Genomic DNA, 27500 nt, shown 5'->3' with positions numbered 1-27500 from the left:
ATGGACAACACATTGAATGTTACCTGGTATATGGTGCTGATGTTGGTGATGGATAACACATTCAGAATGTAAATACCATTACATCTGACCTGATGTAAATGGTGACTGATGTTACATTATCATTACATTTACCTGATGTAAATACATTATCAGACATCTGACATGTAGGGAGTTAATCACAAAGTGAATTTACCTTATGTAAATACATATCATTACATCTGACCTGATATAAATACTGTATCATTACATCTGACCTGAATGTAAATACATTATCATTACATCTGACCTGATGTAAATACATTATCATTACATCTGACCTGATGTAAATACATTATCATTACATCTGACCTGATGTAAATACGTTATCATTACATCTGACCTGATATAGATACATACATTATCGTTACATCTGACCTGATGTAAATACATTATCATTACATCTGACCTGATGTAAATACATTATCATTACATCTGACCTGATGTAAATACATTATCATTACATCTGACCTGATGTAAATACATTATCATTACATCTGACCTGATGTAAATACATTATCATTACATCTGACCTGATGTAAATACATTATCATTACATCTGACCTGATGTAAATACATTATCATTACATCTGACCTGATGTAAATACATTATCATTACATCTGACCTGATGTAAATACATTATCATTACATCTGACCTGATGTAAATACATTATCATTACATCTGACCTGATGTAAATACATTATCATTACATCTGACCTGATGTAAATACATTATCATTACATCTGACCTGATGTAAATACATTATCATTACATCTGACCTGATATAAATACATTATCATTACATCTGACCTGATGTAAATACATTATCATTACATCTGACCTGATGTAAATACATTATCATTACATCTGACCTGATGTAAATACATTATCATTACATCTGACCTGATGTAAATACATTATCATTACATCTGACCTGATATAGATACGTTATCATTACATCTGACCTGATATAGATACGTTATCATTACATCTGACCTGATATAGATACGTTATCATTACATTATGATATAGATACATCATACATCTGACCTGATGTACAATCATTATCATCATACATCTGACCTGATGTAAATACATTATCATTACATCTGACCTGATAAATACATTATCATTATCTGACCTGACATTATCTGACCTGATGTAAATACATTATCATTACATCTGACCTGATATAAATACATTATCATTACATCTGACCTGATGTAAATACATTATCATTACATCTGACCTGATATAAATACATTATCATTACATCTGACCTGATATAGATACGTTATCATTACATCTGACCTGATATAGATACATTATCATTACATCTGACCTGATGTAAATACATTATCATTACATCTGACCTGATATAAATACATACATTATCGTTACATCTGACCTGATGTAAATACATTATCATTACATCTGACCTGATGTAAATACATTATCATTACATCTGACCTGATATAATACGTTATCATTACATCTGACCTGATATACAATATTACATCTGACCTGATATACATCATTACATCTGACCTGATATAAATACGTTATCATTACATCTGACCTGATATAGATACGTTATCATTACATCTGACCTGATATAGATACATTATCATTACATCTGACCTGATGTAAATACATTATCATTACATCTGACCTGATATAAATAAATACATTATCTGACCTGATGTAAATACATTATCATTACATCTGACCTGATGTAAATACATTATCATTACATCTGACCTGATATAGATACATTATCATTACATCTGACCTGATGTAAATGCATTATCATTACATCTGACCTGATGTAAATACATTACAATACATCTGACCTGATGTAAATACATACATTATCATCACATCTGACCTGATGTAAATACATTATCATTACATCTGACCTGATATAAATACATTATCTGACCTGATATCGATACATTATCATTACATCTGACCTGATGTAAATGCATTATCATTACATCTGACCTGATGTAAATATATTATCATCATGTCTGATTAACAGAGAGAATGTACAGATAGTATGACATGGGTGTTATGAAGCTTTATCCTCCTGTTAGATTATGTGACTGTACTTCCTGTTTCCTGTGTCCCGCCCCGTCAGGCCTACTCCGCAAACTCCACCATCCCAGAAGCGAAGGTGCAGGTTCTTGGGCCGGCTTCGCGCGTTGCCACTAACGCTGACATCACCATGTGGAACATCACCAAGATCGACACACTGTCCGCTCTGATGGACTCCTCCAATGGAAACTGGGATGCTGCCATGGTAGCCAGATATATTTGTCTATCTGTCTGTCAAGTGATTAACCAATCAATCAGTCGGCCATTTACCAATCTATTCATGTCCCCCCTATAGGCGCAGGCCATCATCAGTAAGTACCTGAGGAACTCAGGAAATACTCTGGGCAGTGCAGAGCTCAACTCCATCGGAGGACCCAACCTGTGTTCACTAGACATCAGCCTCCTGAAGACCATTACACAGAGTAGCCTGAGGTAAGACCGAGAGGAGGACCCAACCTGTGTTCACTAGACACCAGACTCCTGTAGCCTATAACACAGAGTAGCCTGAGGTAAGACCGAGAGGAGGACCCAACCTGTGTTCACTAGACACCAGACTCCTGTAGCCTATAACACAGAGTAGCCTGAGGTAAGACCGAGAGGAGGACCCTCCTGTAGACTATAACACAGAGTAGCCTGAGGTAAGACCGAGAGGAGGACCCAACCTGTGTTCACTAGACACCAGCCTCCTGTAGCCTATAACACAGTAATGTAATAGTAATAACTGTTACCCTTATTACTAAGATGTGGGTAACAGGGCTAACATTTTTCATAGGAAAACATGTAACACTTAGCCGCTATGCTAACACTAGCTTGCCAGCATCCTGAAGTCCATGACTACAGAGGAGAGCCAAACGGAAGAGACAGAGGCTCCTCCCCTCCCCCCGTTACCGTGGAAACACCACAGAGGCTTGTTGTGTTGACGTGTGATGTAAGACAATAAGACGGTTGTGTTGACGTGTGATGTCAGATGGTTGTGTTGATGTGTGATGTCAGACAATAAGATGGTTGTGTTGACGTGTGATGTCAGACAATAAGATGGTTGTGTTGACGTGTGATGTCAGATGGTTGTGTTGACGTGTGATGTAAGATGGTTGTGTTGACGTGTGATGCCAGACAATAAGACGGTTGTGTTGACGTGTGATGTAAGACAATAAGACGGTTGTGTTGACGTGTGATGTCAGATGGTTGTGTTGATGTGTGATGTCAGACAATAAGATGGTTGTGTTGACGTGTGATGTCAGACAATAAGATGGTTGTGTTGACGTGTGATGTCAGACAATAAGATGGTTGTGTTGATGTGTGATGTAAGACGGTTGTGTTGACGTGTGATGTCAGACAATAAGATGGTTGTGTTGAAGTGTGATGTCAGACAATAAGATGGTTGTGTTGACGTGTGATGTCAGACAATAAGATGGTTGTGTTGACGTGTGATGTCAGACAATAAGATGGTTGTGTTGACGTGTGATGCCAGACAATAAGACGGTTGTGTTGACGTGTGATGTCAGACAATAAGACGGTTGTGTTGACGTGTGATGTCAGATGGTTGTGTTGATGTGTGATGTCAGACAATAAGATGGTTGTGTTGACGTGTGATGTCAGACAATAAGATGGTTGTGTTGACGTGTGATGTCAGACAATAAGATGGTTGTGTTGACGTGTGATGTAAGACAATAAGATGGTTGTGTTGACGTGTGATGTCAGACAATAAGATGGTTGTGTTGACGTGTGATGTCAGACAATAAGATGGTTGTGTTGACGTGTGATGTCAGACAATAAGATGGTTGTGTTGACGTGTGATGTCAGACAATAAGACAATAAGATGGTTGTGTTGATGTGATGTCAGACAATAAGATGGTTGTGTTGACGTGTGATGTCAGACAATAAGATGGTTGTGTTGACGTGTGATGTAAGATGGTTGTGTTGACGTGTGATGTCAGACAATAAGATGGTTGTGTTGACGTGTGATGTCAGACAATAAGACAATAAGATGGTTGTGTTGATGTGTGATGTCAGACAATAAGATGGTTGTGTTGATGTGTGATGTCAGACAATAAGATGGTTGTGTTGATGTGTGATGTCAGACAATAAGACGGTTGTGTTGACGTGTGATGTCAGACAATAAGACAATAAGACGGTTGTGTTGACATGTGATGTCAGACAATAAGACAATAAGACGGTTGTGTTGACGTGTGATGCCAGACAATAAGACGTGTGTTATCTGTTTCACCGTGTTGCAGTAATGCCAATGCCCTGACGGTGACCAACTGCAACATAATGAAGATGAGAACGCTGTTCATCATCGCTGAAGGAGCCTTCCAGAGCCGTAGTACTGTCTCTGCTACCTCCTACCAGCTAACACAGCCATACATAGGTACCTCCTACCAGCTAACACAGCCATACATAGGTACCTCCTACCAGCTAACACAGCCATACATAGGTACCTCCTACCAGCTAACACAGCCATACATAGGTACCTCCTACCAGCTAACACAGCCATACATAGGTACCTCCTACCAGCTAACACAGCCATACATAGGTACCTCCTACCAGCTAACACAGCCATACATAGGTACCAGCCACAGCCATACCCTCCTACCAGCTAACACAGCCATACATAGGTACCTCCTACCAGCTAACACAGCCATACATAGGTACCTCCTACCAGCTAACACAGCCATACATAGGTACCTCCTACCAGCTAACACAGCCATACATAGGTACCTCCTACCAGCTAACACAGCCATACATAGGTACCACCTACCAGCTAACATAGCCATACATACATACATAACATACATACAGTTGAAGTCGGAAGTTTAGATACGAGTCTACTCTGTCTGACCACTAGGTGGTGCTGACTCAGTCTACTCTGTCTGACCACTATGGGGTGCTGACTCAGTCTACTCTCTGTCTGACCACTAGGTGGTGCTGACTCAGTCTACTCTGTCTGACCACTAGGTGGTGCTTACTCAGTCTACTCTCTGTCTGACCACTAGGGGGTGCTGACTCAGCCTACTCTGTCTGACCACTAGGGGGTGCTGACTCAGCCTACTCTGTCTGACCACTAGGTGGTGCTGACTCAGCCTACTCTCTGTCTGACCACTAGGGGGTGCTGACTCAGCCTACTCTGTCTGACCACTAGGTGGTGCTGACTCAGCCTACTCTCTGTCTGTCCACTAGGTGGTGCTGACTCAGCCTACTCTGTCTGACCACTAGGGGGTGCTGACTCAGCCTACTCTGTCTGTCCACTAGGTGGTGCTGACTCAGCCTACTCTCTGTCTGTCCACTAGGGGGTGCTGACTCAGTCTACTCTCTGTCTGTCCACTAGGTGGTGCTGACTCAGCCTACGTCCAGCGTCTGTCCACCTCTAACATCAGTATGGACATGGACACTTTCATCAGCCTGGACCCTACTGTTATACAGGTGTGTATGTGTGTGCGTTTCTACCTACCTACCTACCTACCTACCTACCTACCTACCTACCAGTACCTGTCTGTCTGTCTGCCTTTATCCCCCTAACCCCTCCACCTTCAGACTCTGGGTGTGAGCCAGGTCAAAGGTCTGCTGGGTTCTAACCTGCCAGAGCTGAAGAGCTATGAGAACCAGAGCACGGTCCGGACCTGGATCAGCACCCGTTTCCAGGCCGACCTGGACTATCTGGGGCTGGGTCTGAAGGGAGGCAAGGCTGACCCCACCACGGTTGGCGTGGGAACCATCATACTTCCTACCAGTGCAGGGGTAACTGGAGGAGCTGGGCCAGTCAACACCGTGGCTGGAGGAGCTGCTGCTACTACTACAGGTAAAACATAACCGTTCCTTTTGATCTATGAAAGATCAGCCGGTTCTCTTTCATTTCTCTGTGAGCTCCGAGAGAGAGATTTATGATTTGAGGTTCAGTGAACAAAGTTATAATGTATGTTTTGTTTCTGTGTAGCGAGCGGCGGAGCGATCAACAGACCAACGTTCGGCCTCCACCTTCTCCTCACCACTCTGGCCGTCGCTGTCCTGTACATTCTACACTGATTTAAACACTGATTTCAGAGATTTTATATTTCAGAGTGAGAGAGTTAACTGACTCCATAGCATCAAGTCGCATTCGGCTCAGACAGGGAAAAACATCATGTAAAGTTCTCAAACAGGAAACAAAAATGTATACATTTAGAGTCAGGTAGTGCCTTAGATATTGTAAATATCACTGAATACAAGGATATACTATCAAAAGACTATAAAACAATCTAGCACTTTAGTCACGTCAATGTTTCTGCTCTGACAAATTCTGCATTTTATTTAAGTGTATTCACTTTGTATGTTGTTCTGAAGTCTGTTCTGTCTTGGTGGTTGTTCTGAAGTCTGTTCTGTCTTGGTGGTTGGAATGAAGTCTGTTCTGTCTTGGTGGTTGGAATGAAGTCTGTTCTGTCTTGGTGGTTGGAATGAAGTCTGTTCTGTCTTGGTGGTTGGAATGAAGTCTGTTCTGTCTTGGTGGTTGGAATGAAGTCTGTTCTGTCTTGGTGGTTGGAATGAACTATTTTCTGTTTTGGTGGCTGGAACGTTTTTTAAAGAAGAATTTGTAGGGCTCTATTCAGTCTGTGTAGCTGAAAGGTCATTTCCTATTGAGCCAAGATCTGCAGCATTTACCATGAATGCAGTCTACGCTACGGGAACATGGCCTTTCAATTTAAATGATGCTGGACCTCCACGATGTGGATTGAATAGAGCCCTTTGTCTTTGCCTTCGGGTGAAAATATGAAGGTATTTCATTACATGACAAAGAAGTCTTGTGTTGGTGATGTCGTCTTTCTGGGACAGCCATTTTGTTTTTCTCAGGGTTAGTATCTCCAACACTTATCCACCGAGCCAAAACCATGTTCAATGTCATGACAACCAATTCCTCTAGTGCAGAATGATTGATGTCATTAGAATGTCACTGTGCTTTTGTTCATGTCAGCTCAAACTGTTGACTGTCTTCTCAATGCTGTCATTTGATGATACTAAATAGCAGATGTTGAATGTATGATTTAATTAATAAAAATTTATATTATTACACAATCCCCCCCCAATTTTTAACATTTTATTTATAAAGAAATAAACAGCCTATGAACTAACAGCTGATAATTTAAAAAAATTGTTTTTCTACAAATTAACAAAACATTTTAGCGGTTGTGAAATGATTGTATTTTTCAGGGCTCAGTTTATTCCTAACAAACCAGTACAGTACTCAATCAGAAAGACTCACAGTGCTGCATTGAGACAATTATAGTAATATAACTTACAGATCATACAACAACCATCAAACCATGAATACTCACATTCTACGTTGTCTATTTCTATGGCACACATATTTTACCGTTGCCAAGGCAGCGGTGAACTGCATAACAAGGGACAGGGCGGGATGGGACGGAACACTGTCACTGACAATTAAATTGTTATATTGAGTTAAATCTAAGTTAAGTCGTACATTTTTGCCGTTGCCAAGGCAACCGTTAACTGGATAGCAAGGGACAGGGCAGGATGGGACGGAACACTGTCAATGACAACATTCTGTGACAGTTAAATTGTTCTATTGAGTTAAATCTAATTGGTCTTGCAATCACTGTGGTAGTCTGCTGTGCAGTTCTACTGGGTGGAAGCTGAGAGAAACAACAGACTGTGTTGGAAGAGCAACTTGTCTCAGAAGACAAGACACAATGTTGTAGCTAGCTTCCCAAAAGACACGGGAGTCTCCTGCTGGTTATTATGGGTTTATAAGCGCTTATAAACCCCCAGGATGGTCTTGCAGGAGGGACACATGTGCTTGGCGTCTTTGAGCCTGTCGAAACAGAACGGGATGAGACAGCAACCCAGAACAAACCTGAGGAGGAGAAACAACAACGGTCAAACATTGTATGGAGATGCATCTTAAGGCCTAAAAGGGATTTTATTTCTCTTAATCACAATCATCTTTTACCAGTTAAATGTAGTCACAAATTAAATACATTTTGTATAAAAATGTTTTCCAAAATATTGCATTCAAATATCTCATTAAATATAGTAAATGCATATTTGCACAAATGCATTTCAACCTGAATGAAGTCAGCTTAAATATTTTGGTTTCATTTTGTTAAAACACTCCAGGCCCTGACTTGTCCAGAGCGGATTTTTTATTTTATTTTATTTCACCTTTATTTAACCAGGTAGGCTAGTTGAGAACACCTTTATTTAACCAGGTAGGCTAGTTGAGAACACCTTTATTTAACCAGGTAGGCTAGTTGAGAACACCTTTATTTAACCAGTTAGGCTAGTTGAGAACACCTTTATTTAACCAGTTAGGCTAGTTGAGAACACCTTTATTTAACCAGGTAGGCTTTATTTAACCAGTTAGGCTAGTTGAGAACACCTTTATTTAACCAGGTAGGCTAGTTGAGAACACCTTTATTTAACCAGGTAGGCTAGTTGAGAACACCTTTATTTAACCAGGTAGGCTAGTTGAGAACACCTAAACCAGGTAGGCTAGTTGAGAACACCTTTATTTAACCAGGTAGGCTAGTTGAGAACACCTTTATTTAACCAGGTAGGCTAGTTGAGAACACCTTTATTTAACCAGGTAGGCTAGTTGAGAACACCTTTATTTAACCAGGTAGGCTAGTTGAGAACACCTTTATTTAACCAGGTAGGCTAGTTGAGAACACCTTTATTTAACCAGGTAGGCTAGTTGAGAACACCTTTATTTAACCAGGTAGGCTGAGTTGAGAACAACACCTTTATTTAACCAGGTAGGCTAGTTGAGAACACCTTTATTTAACCAGGTAACCAGGGCTAGTTGAGAACACCTTTATTTAACCAGTTAGGCTAGTTGAAACACCTTTATTTAACCAGGTAGGCTAGTTGAGAACACCTTTATTTAACCAGGGCTAGGCTTTATTTAACCAGTTGAGAAACACCTTTATTTAACCAGTTAGGCTAGTTGAGAACACCTTTATTTAACCAGGTAGGCTAGTTGAGAACACCTTTATTTAACCAGGTAGGCTAGTTGAGAACACCTTTATTTAACCAGGTAGGCTAGTTGAGAACACCTTTATTTAACCAGGTAGGCTAGTTGAGAACACCTTTATTTAACCAGGTAGGCTACACCTTTATTTAACCAGTAGGCTAGTTGAGAACACCTTTATTTAACCAGGTAGGCTAGTTGAGAACACCTTTATTTAACCAGGTAGGCTAGTTGAGAACAATTTAACCAGTTAGGCTAGTTGAGAACACCTTTATTTAACCAGTTAGGCTAGTTGAGAACACCTTTATTTAACCAGTTAGGCTAGTTGAGAACACCTTTATTTAACCAGTTTAACCAGGTAGGCTAGTTGAGAACACCTTTATTTAACCAGTTAGGCTAGTTGAGAACACCTTTATTTAACCAGGTAGGCTAGTTGAACACCTTTATTTAACCAGGTAGTTGAGAACTAGTTGAGAACACCTTTATTTAACCAGGTAGGCTAGTTGAGAACACCTTTATTTAACCAGGTAGGCTAGTTGAGAACACCTTTATTTAACCAGGTAGGCTAGTTGAGAACACCTTTATTTAACCAGGTAGGCTAGTTGAGAACACCTTTATTTAACCAGGTAGGCTAGTTGAGAACACCTTTATTTAACCAGGTAGGCTAGTTGAGAACACCTTTATTTAACCAGGTAGGCTAGTTGAGAACAAGTTCTCATTTGCAACTGCGAACTGGCCAAGATAAAGCAAAGCAATTCGACACAAACAACAACACAGAGTTACACATGGAATAAAACAAACATACAGTCAATAATACAGTAGAAAAGAAAAAGAAAGTCTATATACAGTGAGTGCAAATGAGGTAGGATAAGGGAGTTAAAGGCAATAAATAGGCCATAGTGGCGTAGTCATTACACTATAGCAATTAAACACTAGAATTGTGGATAAAAACTTAATCTTTCTTTCTGTAAGATACCAAAGTCGTAGGTAAAAATGAATTGTTGGTGCATTTTTCCCAAAAGAAAATGTTAAATAGAATAAACAATTGACCAACATATCAACAATTCCCTCTGGGGCAAGTCTGGAGAAAACATCGAAGCATAACCTCACAACATGTGGTGAACGAAGAGGACTCTGAAGCTGAGAGAAATTAGCTTGGTTTGTGGGGAAAGAGTCTGACTTCCAGGAAATGGCAGTTAAAAAAGTCAAATACACTGAAGACGACCAATTAGACGACCAAATAGACCACCATTTAGACACCCATTTAGACCACCATTTAGACCACCATTTAGACCACCATTTAGACCACCATTTAGACCACCATTTAGACCACCATTTAGACGACCAAATAGACAACCAAATAGACAACCATTTAGACCACCATTTAGACCATCATTTAGACCATCATTTAGACCATCATTTAGACCACCAAATAGACAACCAAATAGACAACCAAATAGACCACCATTTAGACCATCATTTAGACCATCATTTAGACGACCAAAGCCTAATTTACACCCAATCACAACCTCATCTAAGTAAGTTAGGAAATATAGTCCAGTTTGTAACATTCCTTATGAAATGGGCTTTTATTCAATGATGTGTAATTTAATGTAGTGAGCTTTGAAACTGAGTCATTGATAAACAAAAACAAAAACATTTTCATCAAGTTTGACATTTGTTTGTTTATTTTGTGAAAATAACTCATTAAAATAACTAATTAAAATTACTAATATTAGGTGGATCAAAATAACAACAAAATCTCAATGTTGATAGATGGATGCAAGTCATTTCAGCCTGTGGTGTCTGACCTGGACCCACTGACTAACAGTAGGATTGGCTTTCACCCCACACACACACACACACACTCAACGTTGATAGATGGATGCAAGTCATTTCAGCCTGTGGTGTCTCACCTGGACCCACTGACTAACAGTAGGATTGGCTTTCACCCCACACACACACACACACACACACACACACACACACACACACACACACACACTCAATGTTGATAGATGGATGCAAGTCATTTCAGCCTGTGGTGTCTGACCTGGACCCACTGACTAACAGTAGGATTGGCTTTCACCCCACACACACACACACACACACACACACACACACTCAATGTTGATAGATGGATGCAAGTCATTTCAGCCTGTGGTGTCTGACCTGGACCCACTGACTAACAGTAGGATTGGCTTTCACCCCACACACACACACACACACACACACTCAATGTTGATAGATGGATGCAAGTCATTTCAGCCTGTGGTGTCTGACCTGGACCCACTGACTAACAGTAGGATTGGCTTTCACCACACACTACACACTACACAACACAACACACACTACACACACTCTTGTACGCACCCACAGAAGAAGAGTCCCCCACAGAAGAGGTAGGTGAGGACACCAGAGGAGAAGTCAACCTTAGTGACCACGGTCTGGTGACAGGTAGGACAGGTCATCTGGACAGGACTGTCCCCAAATGCACCGATGGCCACTGGAGGAGGGGGAGTGGGGGAGTATTAGTTCATTCTCTAATGCATTAACATGTTAATTCATTCATTCCTACAGTACCTCAAAGCATGGCTTCATTCATTCATCAATTCATCCATTAAATTCATTCATTCATCCATCCACTCATTATTTACTTTCTTCCAACTTGTCTGTCCACTGAAAACACACGGCTGTTTAACTTCCTTTATAGTTAACAAGAGTTTTCACTCAACCCAAAGTACAGTAGGACATACCAACAGGCACCTGGACGTTGGCCATCCTCCCTGAGAGGAAAGAGAGTTGAGTAACACTATATACTACTATATATATATATATATATAATACTAACAGAACACACAGCAATACCTACAAAACACTAATGGAACACTCAACAAATGCTGATAACCATAGAGAAAACATTCAAACATTCAAACTACTAATAAAATAGTCTTATTTTTTTTGATAAGCTTACATTTTTCATCATTACTTTTCCAATAACAGACACATAATCTCTTATAAGTACTTACAGATCTGCTGTAAGGGAGAGTCTTACTGATCTGCTGGTCCAAAAGGAGTCTGCTACTTTTCTTCTACTCAGTATCACAGGAGGGTGAACAGAGTCAGTAGCCGGACCCGCCCAACCTACCAAACAGCCTATCCTGTTATCTACTGTCCTGTCTCCTACCAAACAGCCTATCCTGTTATCTACTGTCCTGTCTCCTACCAAACAGCCTATACTGTTATCTACTGTCCTGTCTCCTACCAAACAGCCTATACTGTTATCTACTGTCCTGTCTCCTACCAAACAGCCTATACTGTTATCTACTGTACCCTGCCCCTGTCTCCTATCAAACAGCCTATACTGTTATCTACTGTCCTGTCTCCTACCAAACAGCCTATACTGTTATCTACTGTCCTGTCTCCTACCAAACAGCCTATCCTGTTATCTACTGTACCCTGTCTCCTACCAAACAGCCTATCCTGTTATCTACTGTACCCTATCCTGTTATCTCCTACCTAAACAGCCTATACTGTTATCTACTGTCCTGTCTATAGAAACAGCCTATACTGTTATCTACTGTCAGTGTATCCTAGCCAATACTGTTATCTACTGTCCTACCCTGCCTATACTACTGTATAGAGCCAAGTTAAACGTCCTTACTCTAGTACCCTGCCCCTATAAACAGCCTAAGTTATCTACTGTCCTGTCTCTACCAAACAGTGTATAGAGCCAAGTTATCTATACTGTTATCTACTGTCCTGTCTCCTACCAAACAGCCTATACTGTTTTACTGTCCTGTCTCATTGTGTATTGAGCCTATACTGTTATCTACTTACTCAGTGTGTATAGAGCCAAGTTATCATTACTCATTGTGTATTGAGCCAAAACAGTATATCGTTACTCAATGTGTATAGAGCCAAGTTATCGTTACTCACTGTGTATAGAGCCTATACTTATGGTTACTCAATGTGTATAAACAGCCTATAGTTATCTACTTCCTTACTGTGTATAGAGCCAAGTTATCGTCCGTTACTCAGTGTGTATAGAGCCAAGTTATCGCTCCTTACTGTGTATAGAGCCAAGTTATCGTTACTCAGTGTGTATAGAGCCAAGTTATCGTCCGTTACTCAGTGTGTATAAAGCCAAGTTATCGCTCCTTACTGTGTATAGAGCCAAGTTATCGTTACTCAGTGTGTATAGAGCCAAGTTATGGTTACTCATTGTGTATAGAGCCAAGTTATCGTTACTCAGTGTGTATAGAGCCAAGTTATCGTTACTCAGTGTGTATAGAGCCAAGTTATGGTTACTCAATGTGTATAGAGCCAAGTTATCTTTACTCAGTGTGTATAGAGCCAAGTTATCGTTCCTTACTGTGTATAGAGCCAAGTTATCGTTACTCATCGTGTTTTATATGATTAGTGATAGTATTCTTCTAGTATTTCTCTCTGCATTGTTCGGATGGGCCTGTAAACATTTCACTGTTAGTCTACACCTGTTGTCTAAGAAGCATGTGACAAATAACATTAGATTTGATCTAAAATAGCACCCTATTCCCCCTCTATAGTCCACTACTTTAGACCAGAGCCTCATGGCACCCTATTCCCTATATAGTCCACTACTTTAGACCAGAGCCTCATGGCACCCTATTCCCTCTATAGTCCACTACTTTAGACCAGAGCCTCATGGCACCCTATTCCCTCTATAGTCCACTACTTTCAGGTCCCTTAGGATGCCATTTCAGACGCAAACTGTCTGTCCCCTCCACCACACACAGAGAAGAGCTAACGGGCTGAAGGGGAGCAGGTACAGTGAACCGTTGGGATGTTTATCTCAGTGTTACAGATGAGAGAGAAGAGCTAACGGACTGAAGGGGAGCAGGTACAGTGAACCGTTGGGATGTTTATCTCAGTGTTACAGATGAGAGAGAAGAGCTAACGGGCTGAAGAAGTGAAACCTTCTCTGGGCTGAAATGAGCAGCACGTGTTCTCAGGGTGCAGAACCAGGTTACGCTGATAACGCTCAGACCCACCCACCCAACACACAGAGACACGCCAGGTCATGAGAATCCAGCCACCTCTCAGGAAGTCATGTGCCCAATCATCTAATGAAACATTATCCTTCCTCAGCATATTTTCTGCGCCAAAGATTGTATGTATGTATGTATGTATGTATGTATGTATGTATGTATGTATGTATGTATGTATGTATGGTGTATCACTGGCAACCTGATTTCCCAGACATGTGGGGCCCTCTACTGTCCATATTGACAAGGTTCTACTCAGATACAAGGGATTCTTTAAGCAGACAATATGCAGGAAAATAACTGACATACTGAAGGTTGGAGCGAAGTAGAAGGTGCTCAACCAACGTCAGACGAGATGCAACCAGCAATCCTATTGGCTGTCGAGGCGCAACCAGCAATCCTATTGGCTGTCGAGGTGCAACCAGCAATCCTGATTTCCCAGACATGTGTCGAGGGCAGCCAGCAATCCATATTGACAAGGTTCAACCAGATTGGCTGTCGAGGTGCAAGCAATTCTTTAAGCAGACAATATTGGCTGAAAAGGTGCAACCAGCAATCCTGAAGGTTGGCTGTCGAAGGTGCAACCAGCAATCCTATAGGCTGTCAAGGTGCAACCAGCAATCCTATTGGCTGTCGAGGCGCAACCAGCAATCCTATTGGCTGTCGAGGTGCAACCAGCAATCCTATTGGCTGTCGAGGTGCAACCAGCAATCCTATTGGCTGTCGAGGTGCAACCAGCAATCCTATTGGCCATCAGGTGAAGGCCAATGCATCTCGATTCTAACGGTCAGCGAGTCTGAAGAAAACGAATAGTCCACAACGCGGTTGATTAAATTAAAAACATTTTTAATCAGTAAAAATCTGTTCAACATTTCACATGTAAAACAGCTGCATCTTCTCTATACCTGAATTAACACAGAAAGATATTTTTAGCGATTCTTGTAAAAATAGATTAATTTAACAAAAATAAACAAAAACAAAATGCACATTCTCTATGGAGAAATCACTTGGTGCTCCTTGGGGGAAAAAAAAAAAAAAAAAAAAAAAAACCAGGCTTCAGAAGACAGCTTCTCACTACTAAACTCACCTAGGGTTATGTCCCAAATGGTACCCTATTAGCTAGACTAGCACTGCATAGAGAATAGGGTGCCATTTGAGACGTATTTCTAGTGTTCATCGGCCCATTGGGCTTATTCCATTTCTTGTTGTTCCATGTCACCGACTGCCCATTTGACTTGTATTTGTGTCTCTCTGTGACGGGGCTGGTCCCTCCTCTCTGACCTCACTGGGTAGAACCTTCTCCCGGACCACTAGCCCTTATGGATTCTAGAGTTGGCATTATGACTGGACATTCTAGAGTGTTACACACATTCTAAAGTCCGAAGCTTAGAGACGTCATCAACAACACTCTGCATTCTCTGTAGTAATCATCTCCTTTCTTTCCCGTCTCTCTCTGGTCCCAGAGGACATCCTACGGTACATGGTTATAAAACTGCTGTGTCTATGTCGTGTTCCCTCCTTCCACTAGGAGAGCATTATGAAGCTGTGATTCCTCTGGTCTCGCTCCTCCTCTACTCCCGCCATCTGTCAGGGCCCCCAGTAGTACCTCCTCTTTCTTCTAGGGGGGGGGGGGTCAAGAGGCTGTGGATTCATCAGCTGTTTCCATTCTACCAGCATTACTTGGCATGACATGCCCCTTCATCAAGAGGCCATATAACTCCTCCTCCTCTTCTCCTCCTCCCCAGTCTCCCTGGCTCTCAGGGCTCCCAGTAAAACCCTCAGCAGGGTATTCTCCTCCCCTGTCAAGAGGCCATATAACTCCTCTCCTCCCCTGTCGTCTCCTCCTCCTCTGTCTCCTCCTCCTCCCCTGTCTCCTCCTCTTCGTTCTCCTCCTCCTCCTCCTCCTCCCCTCCCCCCTGTCTCCTCCTCCTCTTCTTCTCCTCCTCCTCCCCTCCTCCTCCTCCCCTGTCTCCTCCTCCTCTCCCCTGTCTCTCCTCCTCTTCTTCTCTCCTCCTCCCCTGTCTCCTCCTCCTCCTCCCCCCCTCCTCCTCCCCTCCTCCTCCCCTGTCTCCTCCTCCCTCCTCCCTCCCCTGTCTCTCCCTCCCCTCCTCCTCCTCCCCTGTCTCCTCCTCCTCTTCTGTTCTCCTCCTCCTCCTCCCCTGTCTCCTCCTCCTCTTCGTCTCTCCTCCTCCTCTTCGTTCTCCTCCTCCTCCTCCCCTGTCTCCTCCTCCTCTTCGTTCTCCTCCTCCTCCCCTCTCTCCTCCTCCTCCTCCCCTGTCTCCTCCTCCTCTTCGTTCTCCTCCTCCTCCCCTGTCTCATCCTCCTCCTCCCCTGTCTCCTCCTCTTCGTTCTCCTCCTCCCCTCTCTCTGTCTCCCTGGCTCTCAGGGCTCCCAGTAAAACCCTCAGCAGGGTATTCTCCTCCCCTGTCAAGAGGCCATATAACTCCTCTCCTCCCCTGTCTCCTCCTCCCCTGTCTCATCCTCCTCCTCCCCCGTCTCCTCTTCTTCGTTCTCCTCCTCCCCTCTCTCTGTCTCCCTGGCTCTCAGAGCTCCCAGTAAAACCCTCAGCAGGGTATTCTCAGTGAGAAGGTTCTCTGATGCGTCCGCTAGTTCCTGTAGTCTCCTGACCGCCTCCCCTAACTGACGACTCTTCTCCTTGTGCTGCTCCACTAGGCTCAGCCTCTCGCGCTGCAGCTCGCCATTCTGGGAATGCAGCAGTGCATTGTGGGTCTCCAGGGCCACGGCGTCGAAGGATAACCGCCGGTTGTCTCGCCACAGCTGGGCCAGTTGGTTGGAGAGGCGCTGGCGTGCGCGATGTAATGTCTGGACTTCTCCTTGTAGAGCGCGGAACTCCGCCTTGAGGAGAACGTGAGGGTGAGGGTCGGATCCGTCTGCTTTCATTGGCTGGTGGGCGGAGTCGGAGTGCTTCAGGATGAAGCGTAATAGGGTGGGGAGAGTGATGGGCGTGTCCTCCGGGAACTTGACGGACAGGTGTTTCCTAAGAGACGAAGAGAGTCAGGAAGTAACATTAGACTAGTTAGTCTAACTAAATGAGGCATGAGAGGCTGTGGGAAATCTTTCATATTAGTGAATCATAGACCACAGGTCTGGTTGAGTACACAGAGAACAGTCTATTCAATATCAGGTCTTATTTAGTACACAGAGAACAGTCTATTCAATATCAGGTCTTATTTAGTACACAGAGAACAGTCTATTCAATATCAGGTCTGGTTGAGTACACAGAGAACAGTCTATTCAATATCAGGTCTTAGTTCATTCAATATCAGTACACAGAGAACAGTCTATTCAATATCAGGTCTGGTTCATTCAATATCAGGTCTTAGTACACAGAGAACAGTCTATTCAATATCAGGTCTGGTTGAGTACACAGAGAACAGTCTATTCAATATCAGGTCTTATTCACAGAGAACAGTCTATTCAATATCAGTCTTATTTAGTAGAGAACAGGTCTGTGTCTGATGAGAACAGTGTATTCATACAGGTATGTGTTGTGTTCTGTCTTACCTGTGTCTGAGGAAGAGGAGGACAGGTGTGTGTTCTGTCTTACCTGTGTCTGAGGAAGAGGAGGACAGGTGTGTGTTCTGTCTTACCTGTGTCTGAGGAAGAGGAGGACAGGTGTGTGTTCTGTCTTACCTGTGTCTGAGGAAGAGGAGGACAGGTGTGTGTTCTGTCTTACCTGTGTCTGAGGAAGAGGAGGACAGGTGTGTGTTCTGTCTTACCTGTGTCTGAGGAAGAGGAGGACAGGTGTGTGTTCTGTCTTACCTGTGTCTGAGGAAGAGGAGGACAGGTGTGTGTTCTGTCTTACCTGTGTCTGAGGAAGAGGAGGACAGGTGTGTGTTCTGTCTTACCTGTGTCTGAGGAAGAGGAGGACAGGTGTGTGTTCTGTCTTACCTGTGTCTGAGGAAGAGGAGGACAGGTGTGTGTTGTCTTACCTGTCTTACCTGTGTCTGAGGAAGAGGAGGACAGGTGTGTGTTCTGTCTTACCTGTGTCTGAGGAAGAGGAGGACAGGTATGTGTTCTGTCTTACCTGTGTCTGAGGAAGAGGAGGACAGGTATGTGCTCCGTCTTACCTGTGTCTGAGGAAGAGGACAGGTGTGTGTTCTGTCTTACCTGTGTCTGGGGAAGAGGAGGACAGAGGGGAAGTGATCCACCATGAACTCCCACGGCAGGTCGTTGCGCGCCACGTTCACCCTACACACAGAGACAGTATGACGTCACATCCTGTTACTACAGGAAGTTTAACTGGAAACAGTTGAATATCAATGGAAAGTAAAAGAGCTAAATAAAATTCAACCCAATTCAGCACTACGTCACAAAATAGAAACAACCCCCCCCAACCAGTCAGCCAACCAGCCAGCCAGCAAGCCAGTCAGTCAGCCAGCAAGCCAGTCAGCCAGCCAGCCAGCCAGCCAGCCAGCCAGCCAGGAGGACAGAGCCAGCCAGCCAGCCAACCAGCCAGTCAGCCAACCAGCCAGTCAGCCAGCCACCCAAGCTGCCAGCCAGTCAGTCAGCCCTACCTGGCGATGGTGACGGTGCTGTTTCCACGGAACATTCTAGCCAGCTGGATGATGACGTGGTTCAGAACAGAGCAGTATCCACACCACTGACTGTAGTAGAACAGCACCACATCCTGTAGAACACAACACGTTTTATATCCACACCACTGACTGTAGTAGAACAGCACCACATCCTGTAGAACACAACACGTTTTATATCCACACCACTGACTGTAGTAGAACAGCACCACATCCTGTAGAACACAACACGTTTTATATCCACACCACTGACTGTAGTAGAACAGCACCACATCCTGTAGAACACAACACGTTTTATAGCCACACCACTGACTGTAGTAGAACAGCACCACATCCTGTAGAACACAACATGTTTTATAGCCACACCACTGACTGTAGTAGAACAGCACCGCATCCTGTAGAACACAACACGTTTTATATCCACACCACTGACTGTAGTAGAACAGCACCACATCCTGTAGAACACAACACGTTTTATATCCACACCACTGACTGTAGTAGAACAGCACCACATCCTGTAGAACACAACATGTTTTATATCCACACCACTGACTGTAGTAGAACAGCACCACATCCTGTAGAACACAACACGTTTTATATCCACACCACTGACTGTAGTAGAACAGCACCACATCCTGTAGAACACAACACGTTTTATATCCACACCACTGACTGTAGTAGAACAGCACCACATCCTGTAGAACACAACATGTTTATATCCACACCACTGACTGTAGTAGAACAGCACCACATCCTGTAGAACACAACACGTTTTATAACCACACCACTGACTGTAGTAGAACAGCACCACATCCTGTAGAACACAACACGTTTTATATCCACACCACTGACTGTAGTAGAACAGCACCACATCCTGTAGAACACAACACGTTTTATATCCACACCACTGACTGTAGTAGAACAGCACCACATCCTGTAGAACACAACATGTTTTATAGCCACACCACTGACTGTAGTAGAACAGCACCACATCCTGTAGAACACAACACGTTTTATAGCCACACCACTGACTGTAGTAGAACAGCACCACATCCTGTAGAACACAACACGTTTTATATCCACACCACTGACTGTAGTAGAACAGCACCACATCCTGTAGAACACAACACGTTTTATATCCACACCACTGACTGTAGTAGAACAGCACCACATCCTGTAGAACACAACACGTTTTATAGCCACACCACTGACTGTAGTAGAACAGCACCACATCCTGTAGAACACAACACGTTTTATATCCACACCACTGACTGTAGTAGAACAGCACCACATCCTGTAGAACACAACACGTTTTATATCCACACCACTGACTGTAGTAGAACAGCACCACATCCTGTAGAACACAACACGTTTTATAGTCATGTATCACATTCATCAAGAAAAGCTGTTTTATAGCCATAACCCCTGTCCATCCTAGAAACCAGAAACCAGTCTGAACTGAACAACTACAACGTGTCTTTAAAGGTCTGTCAAATCAAACCACACAGTTATTATGATGTTAAACCAGTGTGAGGTGGGGGTGAGGACCACCCTCCCTCTCCTGCTCCTCCTCTCTCCCTCCCTGCTCCTTCCTCTCCTCTCCCTCATTTTCCTCTCTCCTTTCTACTCCCTCTCCCTGGCTGCCTCCTCTCTCTCCTCCCTCCCTGCTCCTCCCTCTCCCCTCCTAATTTTCCTCTCTCCTTTCTACTCCATCTCCCTGGATGCCTCCTCTCTCTCACCCACCCTGTGAGGATCCATGACAGTAGTAAGATGAAAGAGGTGGTGGTCAGCTCTGAGATGAGGGGTCTCTTCCCTGGGGCCTCCTCCTCCTCCTCCTCCTCTCCTCCCCCTCCCTGCTCCTCCCTCTCCCCTCCTCCCTCTCCCCTCCTAATTTTCCTCTCTCCTTTCTACTCCATCTCCCTGGATGCCTCCTCTCTCTCACCCACCCTGTGAGGATCCATGACAGTAGTAAGGAAAGAGGTGGTGGTCAGCTCTGAGATGAGGGGTCTCTTCTGGGGCCTCTCCTCCTCCTCCTCCTCCTCTCCTCCCCACCAGGCGTCTCTGCAGTGGGCTGTGGGAGGTGCTAAAGTTCCTGATGAACAACTCTGGAGGGACAAGACGACACACACATGGGTAAAGCTGTCTTTTTCCCTAGACCTGACCTGGGTTCAAATACTATTTGAAATCTTCCAAATACTTTGCTTTACCCTGCCTGGCGTGCCAGATGGGTGGGGTTTGCCGTTTCAGGACTTTTCTATTGGTCCATTAAGCCAGGCAAGCTCAATCAAGCACAGCTGCAGAAGTTGACCAGCTAGTAGCTCCCCAGAGACTCTGTAACAGTAGCTAGTTGACCCAGTAACTCCCCAGTCTTACCCAGAGACTCTGTAACAGTAGCTAGTTGACCCAGTAACTCCCCAGTCTTACCCAGAGACTCTGTAACAGTAGCTAGTTGACCCAGTAACTCCCCAGTCTTACCCAGAGACTCTGTAACAGTAGCTAGTTGACCCAGTAACTCCCCAGTCTTACCCAGAGACTCTGTAACAGTAGCTAGTTGACCCAGTAGCTCCCCAGTCTTACCCAGAGACTCTGTAACAGTAGCTAGTTGACCCAGTAGCTCCCCAGTCTTACCCAGAGACTCTGTAACAGTAGCTAGTTGACCCAGTAGCTCCCCAGTCTTACCCAGAGACTCTGTAACAGTAGCTAGTTGACCCAGTAACTCCCCAGTGACTCTGTAACAGTAGCTAGTTGACCCAGTAACTCCCCAGTCTTACCCAGATACTCTGTAACAGTAGATAGTTGACCCAGTAACTCCCCAGTGACTCTGTAACAGTAGCTAGTTGACCCAGTAACTCCCCAGTCTTACCCAGAGACTCTGTAACAGTAGCTAGTTGACCCAGTAACTCCCCAGTCTTACCCAGAGACTCTGTAACAGTAGTTAGTTGACCCAGTAACTCCCCAGTCTTAACCAGAGACTCTGTAACAGTAGCTAGTTGACCCAGTAGCTCCCCAGAGACTCTGCAACAGTAGCTAGTTGACCCAGTAACTCCCCAGTCTTACCCAGAGACTCTGTAACAGTAGCGGTTCCTCTGTGGTCCAGAACGTAGTGCACCTCATCCTTCAGGTTCACGATGGTCGCAAACGACTGTGCGCCATCACCGGTCCCATTGCCTAGCAACCTTCCTAACTCCCCCAGGCCACCCATCTCGTTGTTGCCTAGCGCCCCGAGACGCACCGCCAGCGGCCAGTGGAGGGCGGAGTCCAGGATGTAGAACCTGAGCGTCTTATTTGTCCGACACCTCAACCCTTTAATCCCGCCTGCATCCTGGTCCTGGGAGGACGGGGAGGAGTCCTGGGAGGACGGGGAGGAGTCGTCCTGGGAGGAGGATGGTGAGGGACGGGGTATCCCTAACCCCTCATTGTCTAGCCCTAGCCCCTGCTGTGGGGGCAGGGAAACCCCTAGCTGTCCCAGAGTTCTACAACAGGCACTATAGCGACCTGACGACGGGCTGTAGCTACTCAGGATGTTACTACAGGCAACCGTCGTCACGGCAACAGGTAGGCAGCATCGTCTGAGGTAGGACTGGAGCACAGCAGCACCACCTGATGTCTGGGAGGGGAAGGTGCAGAGGGGAGAGCGACCCGGATTGGACTGGTTGAGACAAAGCTCACACACCCTGGAGGTGGAGCCTGGGAGGGGGTGTGGCCTGGGCAGAACCACTGAGAGGCAGCAGAGAGAGGGGGACAGGGGCTGGGAGGGTCCACTGTAATAGTAGTGGTCAGAGGGGTGGTGGTGGTGGTGAGGGGAGTCACTACAGGAATGGTAGCGAACCGCAACGTCTGCAATCTAGAAGGGGGTCGAAGAGTTCAATTAATGTGGATATAAAAATGGAGAGATTTAGACATTCTCATCTTCAGAGATCTGAAGTCATCTGACTACATTCATCTAGATGGAACGATTCACAATGATGTTCTTGAGCCATGTTTTATTATATCAAAATATTATATCAAAATATTAAATGTTGTAGTAAATGTATTTTATTGTAGTTGTAGTAGTGGTTGTTGTAAGGGTTGTCGTTGTTGTCATGGTGACTCACCTGCGTCAGCAGCGGGTCGGGGCCGGGCCCCAGGGGATTGTGGGGCAGGAAGAGCAGGAGGGCAGGGCCTTTGGTCAGTTCCTGCTCCAGAAGGCGGGACTTAGCACCAGTCGGCGCCAGCCATTGGAGGACGGTCTCGCGGTGCTCAAAGACCCAGGAACAGATGCCTTCAGAGGTGAAGTTACGCTCCCAACTAGGGAAAATCTGAGGGGGGAGGGAGGAGGCGGGAGAGAGAGGGGATAGAGGGGGAGAGAGGGGATAGAGGGGGAGAGAGGGGATAGAGGGGGAGAGAGGGGTGTTTCAGGGGGGAGGGGATAGAGGGGATAGAGGGGGATAGAGGGGGAGAGAGGGGTTTCAGGGGGAGAGGGGGAGAGAGGGGATAGGGGGATAGAGGGGATAGAGGGGGATAGAGGGGGAGAGAGGGGATAGAGGGGGAGAGAGGGGATAGAGGGGGAGAGGGGGATAGAGGGGGGAGAGAGGGGATAGAGGGGGAGAGAGGGGGAGAGGGGGGGAGAGGGGGAGAGAGGGGGAGAGAGGGGGAGAGAGGGGTTTCAGGGGGAGAGAGGGGATAGAGGGGGAGAGAGGGAGGAGGCAGGGGAGAGAGGGGGCATAGAGGGGGGAGACAGGGGGGGAGAGGGGGAGAGAGGGGGAGGGGGGAGAGACAGGGGGGGAGAAAGGGGGGAGAGAAGGGCATAGAGGGGGAGAGGGCATAGAGGGGGAGAGAGGGCATAGAGGGGGAGAGAAGGCATAGAGGGGGAGAGAAGGCATAGAGGGGGAGAGAAGGCATAGAGGGGGAGAGAAGGCATAGAGGGGATAGAGGAGGGAGACAGAAAGGTAAAGCTAAACCTCCATAGGAACAAATGACAGTACCAGGAGTTTTTCCTGAATATTTGACCCGACCAGGAGAAAGTCACTATCGCATTAGAGGAAACCAAGACTACTCTCAGGGCCGGCCTGCTAGTGCTCACTAGCAGGAGTGACTTTTCCCAGCAGGTTAGGATAATTAACGTGGCAGGTTAGGATAATTAACGTGGCAGGTCGGGGAAATTAACGTGGCAGGTCGGGGAAATTAACGTGGCAGGTTGGGATAATTAACGTGGCAGGTCGGGGAAATTAACGTGGCAGGTTGGGATAATTAACGTGACAGGTTAGGATAATTAACGTGGCAGGTTAGCATAATTAACGTGGCAGGTTAGCATAATTAACGTGGCAGGGTAGGATAATTAGGTTAAGGTTAAGAAAAGGGTTAGCTTAAAATTGTCCCCTGATCTACAACCAGGTCTGCCCTTAAAAAAACAGTCACTCTTGACAAGTCACTTTGTCACGTTAGAAAACCAAGACGTGGCTGTAGGCCTGACCAATGAGGAGTCACTAGGGTGTTTGTTGAACGTGACAGGGAGGATAATTAACGTGGCGGTTAGGATGACCAATGAGGAGTTGAACGGGGGTGGGCGTGTTAACTGACCAGGGAGGATAATTAAGTGGCAGGTTAGGATAATTAACCCGGGCAGGGTAGGGATAATTAACGTGGCAGGTCGGGATAATTAACGTGGCAGGTTAGCATAATTAACGTGGCAGGTTAGCATAATTAACGTGGCAGGGTAGGATAATTAGGTTAAGGTTAAGAAAAGGGTTAGCTAAAATTGTCCCCTGATCTACAACCAGGTCTGCCCTTAAAAAAAAAAACAGTCTTGGTTTCCACTAATGCGACTCTGGGCCCTGACAAGTCTGTTTGTCACGTGCAAGGGGGGTGGGCGTGTGTCGACTGACCAATGAGGAGTTGAAGTGTGGTGTGTCGACTGACCAATGAGGAGTTGAAGGGGGTGGGCGTGTGTCGACTGACCAATGAGGAGTTGAAGGGGGTGGGCGTGTGTCGACTGACCAATGAGGAGTTGAAGGGGGTGGGCGTGTGTCGACTGACCAATGAGGAGTTGAAGGGGGTGGGCGTGTGTCGACTGACCAATGAGGAGTTGAAGGGGGACCAATGAGGAGTTGAAGGGCGTGTGTCGACTGACCAATGAGGAGTTGAAGGGGGTGGGCGTGTGTCGACTGACCAATGAGGAGTTGAAGGGGGTTGGTCGTGCGTCGACTGACCAATGAGGAGTTGAAGGGGAGTGGGCGTGTGTCGACTGACCAATGAGGAGTTGAAGGGGGGTGGGCGTGTGTCGACTGACCAATGAGGAGTTGAAGTGTCGGTGCAGGTAGACGGTCTGGTCATCTCTGACTGAGATGGACTCTGCCACCTGTCTACTGGTCACCACCCCGAAACGCACCGCACCACGGAAGTCTGAGGCAGGGAAGAGCAACACACACTTTCATTCATCTTTTACTTCTCATTTCTATAGTCACAGAACTAGAATGAGTAGAACAGGCCTTGCTATGTATTGGGCAGAGCTTCCAAGTCTGGTCTATTCGTTCTATTTCAATGGCTATGACATTCTACTCCGGTGGCAAAAACCCCAGCAGGTAGCGGTTATCAAAGAGACACTGGATTAGAGGACTTACATTTATCCATCAACAACATGGATGTTAATGTTTAGCTTACCTCTCTTCAGGGCTTTAGGGAGTTAGCCAGTTAGCATGTAGCAGTTAGCTTACCTCTCTTCAGGGCTTTAGGGAGTTAGCCAGTTAGCAGGTAGCAGTTATCAAAGAGACACTGGATTAGAGGACTTACATTTATCCATCAACAACATGGATGTTAATGTTTAGCTTACCTCTCTTCAGGGCTTTAGGGAGTTAGCCAGTTAGCATGTAGCAGTTAGCTTACCTCTCTTCAGGGCTTTAGGGAGTTAGCCAGTTAGCATGTAGCAGTTAGCTTACCTCTCTTCAGGGCTTTAGGGAGTTAGCCAGTTAGCATGTAGCAGTTAGCTTACCTCTCTTCAGGGCTTTAGGGAGTTAGCCAGTTAGCATGTAGCAGTTATCAAAGAGACACTGGATTAGAGGACTTACATTTATCCATCAACAACATGGATGTTAATGTTTAGCTTACCTCTCTTTTAGGGTTAGCTTTAGGGAGTTAGCCAGTTAGCAGGTAGCAGTTATCAATGAGACACTGGATTAGAGGACTTACATTTATCCATCAACAACATGGATGTTAATGTTTAGCTTACTTCTCTTCAGGGCTTTAGGGAGTTAGCATGTGTAGCAGTTAGCTTACCTCTCTTCAGGGCTTTAGGGTTAGCATGTAGCAGTTATCAATGCACTGGATTAGAGGTCTTACATTTATCCATCAACAACATGGATGTTAATGTTTAGCTTACAGGGCTTTAGGGAGTTAGCCAGTTAGCTTTAGCATGTAGCAGTTAGCTTACCTCTCTTCAGGGCTTTAGAGTTAGCATGTTAGCCAGGGCTTTAGAGAGTTAGCCAGTTAAGCTAAATGCTACATTCTACCTCTCTTCAGGGCTTTAGGGAGTTAGCATGTAGTAGTTAGCTTACCTCTCTTCAGGGCTTTAGAGAGTTAGCCAGTTAGCATGTAGCGGTTAGCTTACCTCTCTTCAGGGCTTTAGAGAGTTAGCATGTAGCGGTTAGCTTACCTCTCTTCAAGGCCTGCAGAGCTGAGGAGAGGTATGTGATGTAGCCGGGAGGCTGAGGAGAAGAGTTGAACTGGAAATAACCCACTACCCCCGGCTGGGAGGCAGAAGAGGAGAACAGACATGAAACACGTGACTTGGGTTGCAAAAATCCGGTAACTTCCTCAAAATTCAAAGGTTTTCCAGAAACCTTGGTTAGAGGATTCTGGATTTCCTGTTTATTCCCTCCCGATTCTGTGAATCCTCCAAACAGGATTTCTGTTCAACCTGGGCATTATGGGAAAGGTACTGTGACATCACAGGTCATAGAAGCAGTCAGCCATGTCAGAAAGACTCACTTTTAATCTAGGTCTTATCTACAGGCTAAACCCTGCTAGCAAAACAAACCAGGCTCTCTGTTGTGACAGACAGAGGCACAACAGAAAGGATTAAACAAGAAACTGGCTAAACAGCTCCTCCACAACATAACACCCTCCACCATACCGTACACGACACCTGACCCACAGGTACACCACACCTAGTGGACCACTCCCAAATGGCACCCGGTTCCCTATATATAGGTGTCCTACTGTTTAACCATAACCCTGTAGGGCACGATAAAGGGAACAGGGGTCCATTTGAGATATTGTCACTCATTTTGACATCATTACATAGAACTCTTGTCTTTCAACAGAAAATAACACCCAAAGCATAACACTCATTTCCTCTCATCTCTTTGTTTCTCTGCCTTTATTCTTATCCCCTTCAGCCCCCACCCCCCCATTCTTATCCCCTTATCTCCACCCCCCCATTCTTATCCCCTTCAGCATCAACCTCCCCCCCGTCATACCTCATGATAAGACAGGAAGTCTTGTAGTGTGGCTCGTGATGGTAGGTAGGTCAGTGGGGTGATGACTCTCAGGATGAACCTCTCTACATAGGAAGCCAGGAACGGACCCTTGTACTCTATAGGGCCAAACCTCCAGAGACAGACAGGGGGGGACAGATACAACATGTCAGAGTAGGACGACCCATTTAGAACCAGGCAGGGGGGAGGAGACAGATACAACATGTCAGAGTAGGAGGACCCATTTAGAACCAGACAGAGGAGAGGGACACAGATACAACATGTCAGAGTAGGAAGACCCATTTAGAACCAGACAGGCAGATACAACATGTCAGAGTAGGAAGACCCATTTAGAACCAGACAGGCAG

The 27500-nt window shown here is 45.1% G+C and overlaps 3 protein-coding genes across 4 annotated transcripts in view; 1 reads left to right on the top strand and 2 right to left on the bottom strand.

Moving 5' to 3' along the window:
• LOC112239757 (mesothelin-like protein) overlaps positions 1-6422 on the top strand; it is an 8763-nt gene extending 2341 nt beyond the window's left edge. The window contains exons 4-9 of the mRNA XM_042316722.1: positions 2179-2340; positions 2431-2567; positions 4373-4506; positions 5464-5558; positions 5670-5934; positions 6070-6422. Of these exons, the coding sequence (XP_042172656.1) occupies positions 2179-2340; positions 2431-2567; positions 4373-4506; positions 5464-5558; positions 5670-5934; positions 6070-6158 (882 nt within the window). The 3' untranslated portion in view covers positions 6159-6422. The remainder of the gene's footprint in view (positions 1-2178; positions 2341-2430; positions 2568-4372; positions 4507-5463; positions 5559-5669; positions 5935-6069) is intronic.
• Positions 6423-6498: 76 nt separating this feature from the next.
• LOC112239758 (lipopolysaccharide-induced tumor necrosis factor-alpha factor homolog) lies at positions 6499-12584 on the bottom strand. Of its 2 annotated transcripts, none has more exons than XM_042316723.1 (4): positions 12129-12584; positions 11835-11885; positions 11473-11605; positions 6499-7983 (listed from the first exon to the last, which is right to left on the bottom strand). In XM_042316723.1, exons 2-4 carry the CDS (start codon positions 11878-11880, stop codon positions 7875-7877), a joined length of 288 nt encoding a protein of 95 aa, XP_042172657.1. In that variant the 5' UTR covers positions 11881-11885; positions 12129-12584; the 3' UTR covers positions 6499-7874. The 2 variants fall into 2 exon arrangements, with proteins under 2 accessions (XP_042172657.1, XP_042172659.1); XM_042316725.1 differs by having other exon boundaries at positions 11856-11885; positions 12129-12578.
• A 3903-nt stretch (positions 12585-16487) lies between these two features.
• txndc11 (thioredoxin domain containing 11) overlaps positions 16488-27500 on the bottom strand; it is a 17535-nt gene continuing 6522 nt past the window's right edge. Inside the window, 10 exon segments of the mRNA XM_042316721.1 lie at positions 16488-17124; positions 18258-18338; positions 18665-18777; positions 20629-20686; positions 20688-20787; positions 21740-22526; positions 22777-22980; positions 24951-25063; positions 26310-26403; positions 27136-27265. Of these exon segments, the coding sequence (XP_042172655.1) occupies positions 16554-17124; positions 18258-18338; positions 18665-18777; positions 20629-20686; positions 20688-20787; positions 21740-22526; positions 22777-22980; positions 24951-25063; positions 26310-26403; positions 27136-27265 (2251 nt within the window). The 3' untranslated portion in view covers positions 16488-16553.

The sequence above is a fragment of the Oncorhynchus tshawytscha genome, unplaced genomic scaffold (genome assembly GCF_018296145.1).
Source record: "Oncorhynchus tshawytscha isolate Ot180627B unplaced genomic scaffold, Otsh_v2.0 Un_scaffold_7692_pilon_pilon, whole genome shotgun sequence".
NCBI classification, from domain to species: Eukaryota; Metazoa; Chordata; class Actinopteri; order Salmoniformes; family Salmonidae; genus Oncorhynchus; species Oncorhynchus tshawytscha.
Note: the sequence above shows the minus strand (reverse complement) of the source record. Positions and strands in the feature narration are given on the sequence as shown.

Excerpts from the sequence above, each read along its gene's own strand:
- LOC112239758 (XM_042316723.1), bottom strand. The coding sequence starts at position 11,880 with ATGGCCAACGTCCAGGTGCCTGTTGGTATGTCCTACTGTACTTTGG. Across the intron at positions 11,606-11,834 it reads TATGTCCTACTGTACTTTGG|TGGCCATCGGTGCATTTGGG; the intron begins GTTGAGTGAAAA and ends CCCCTCCTCCAG. Across the intron at positions 7,984-11,472 it reads GGGGGACTCTTCTTCTGTGG|GTTTGTTCTGGGTTGCTGTC; the intron begins GTGCGTACAAGA and ends TCTCCTCCTCAG.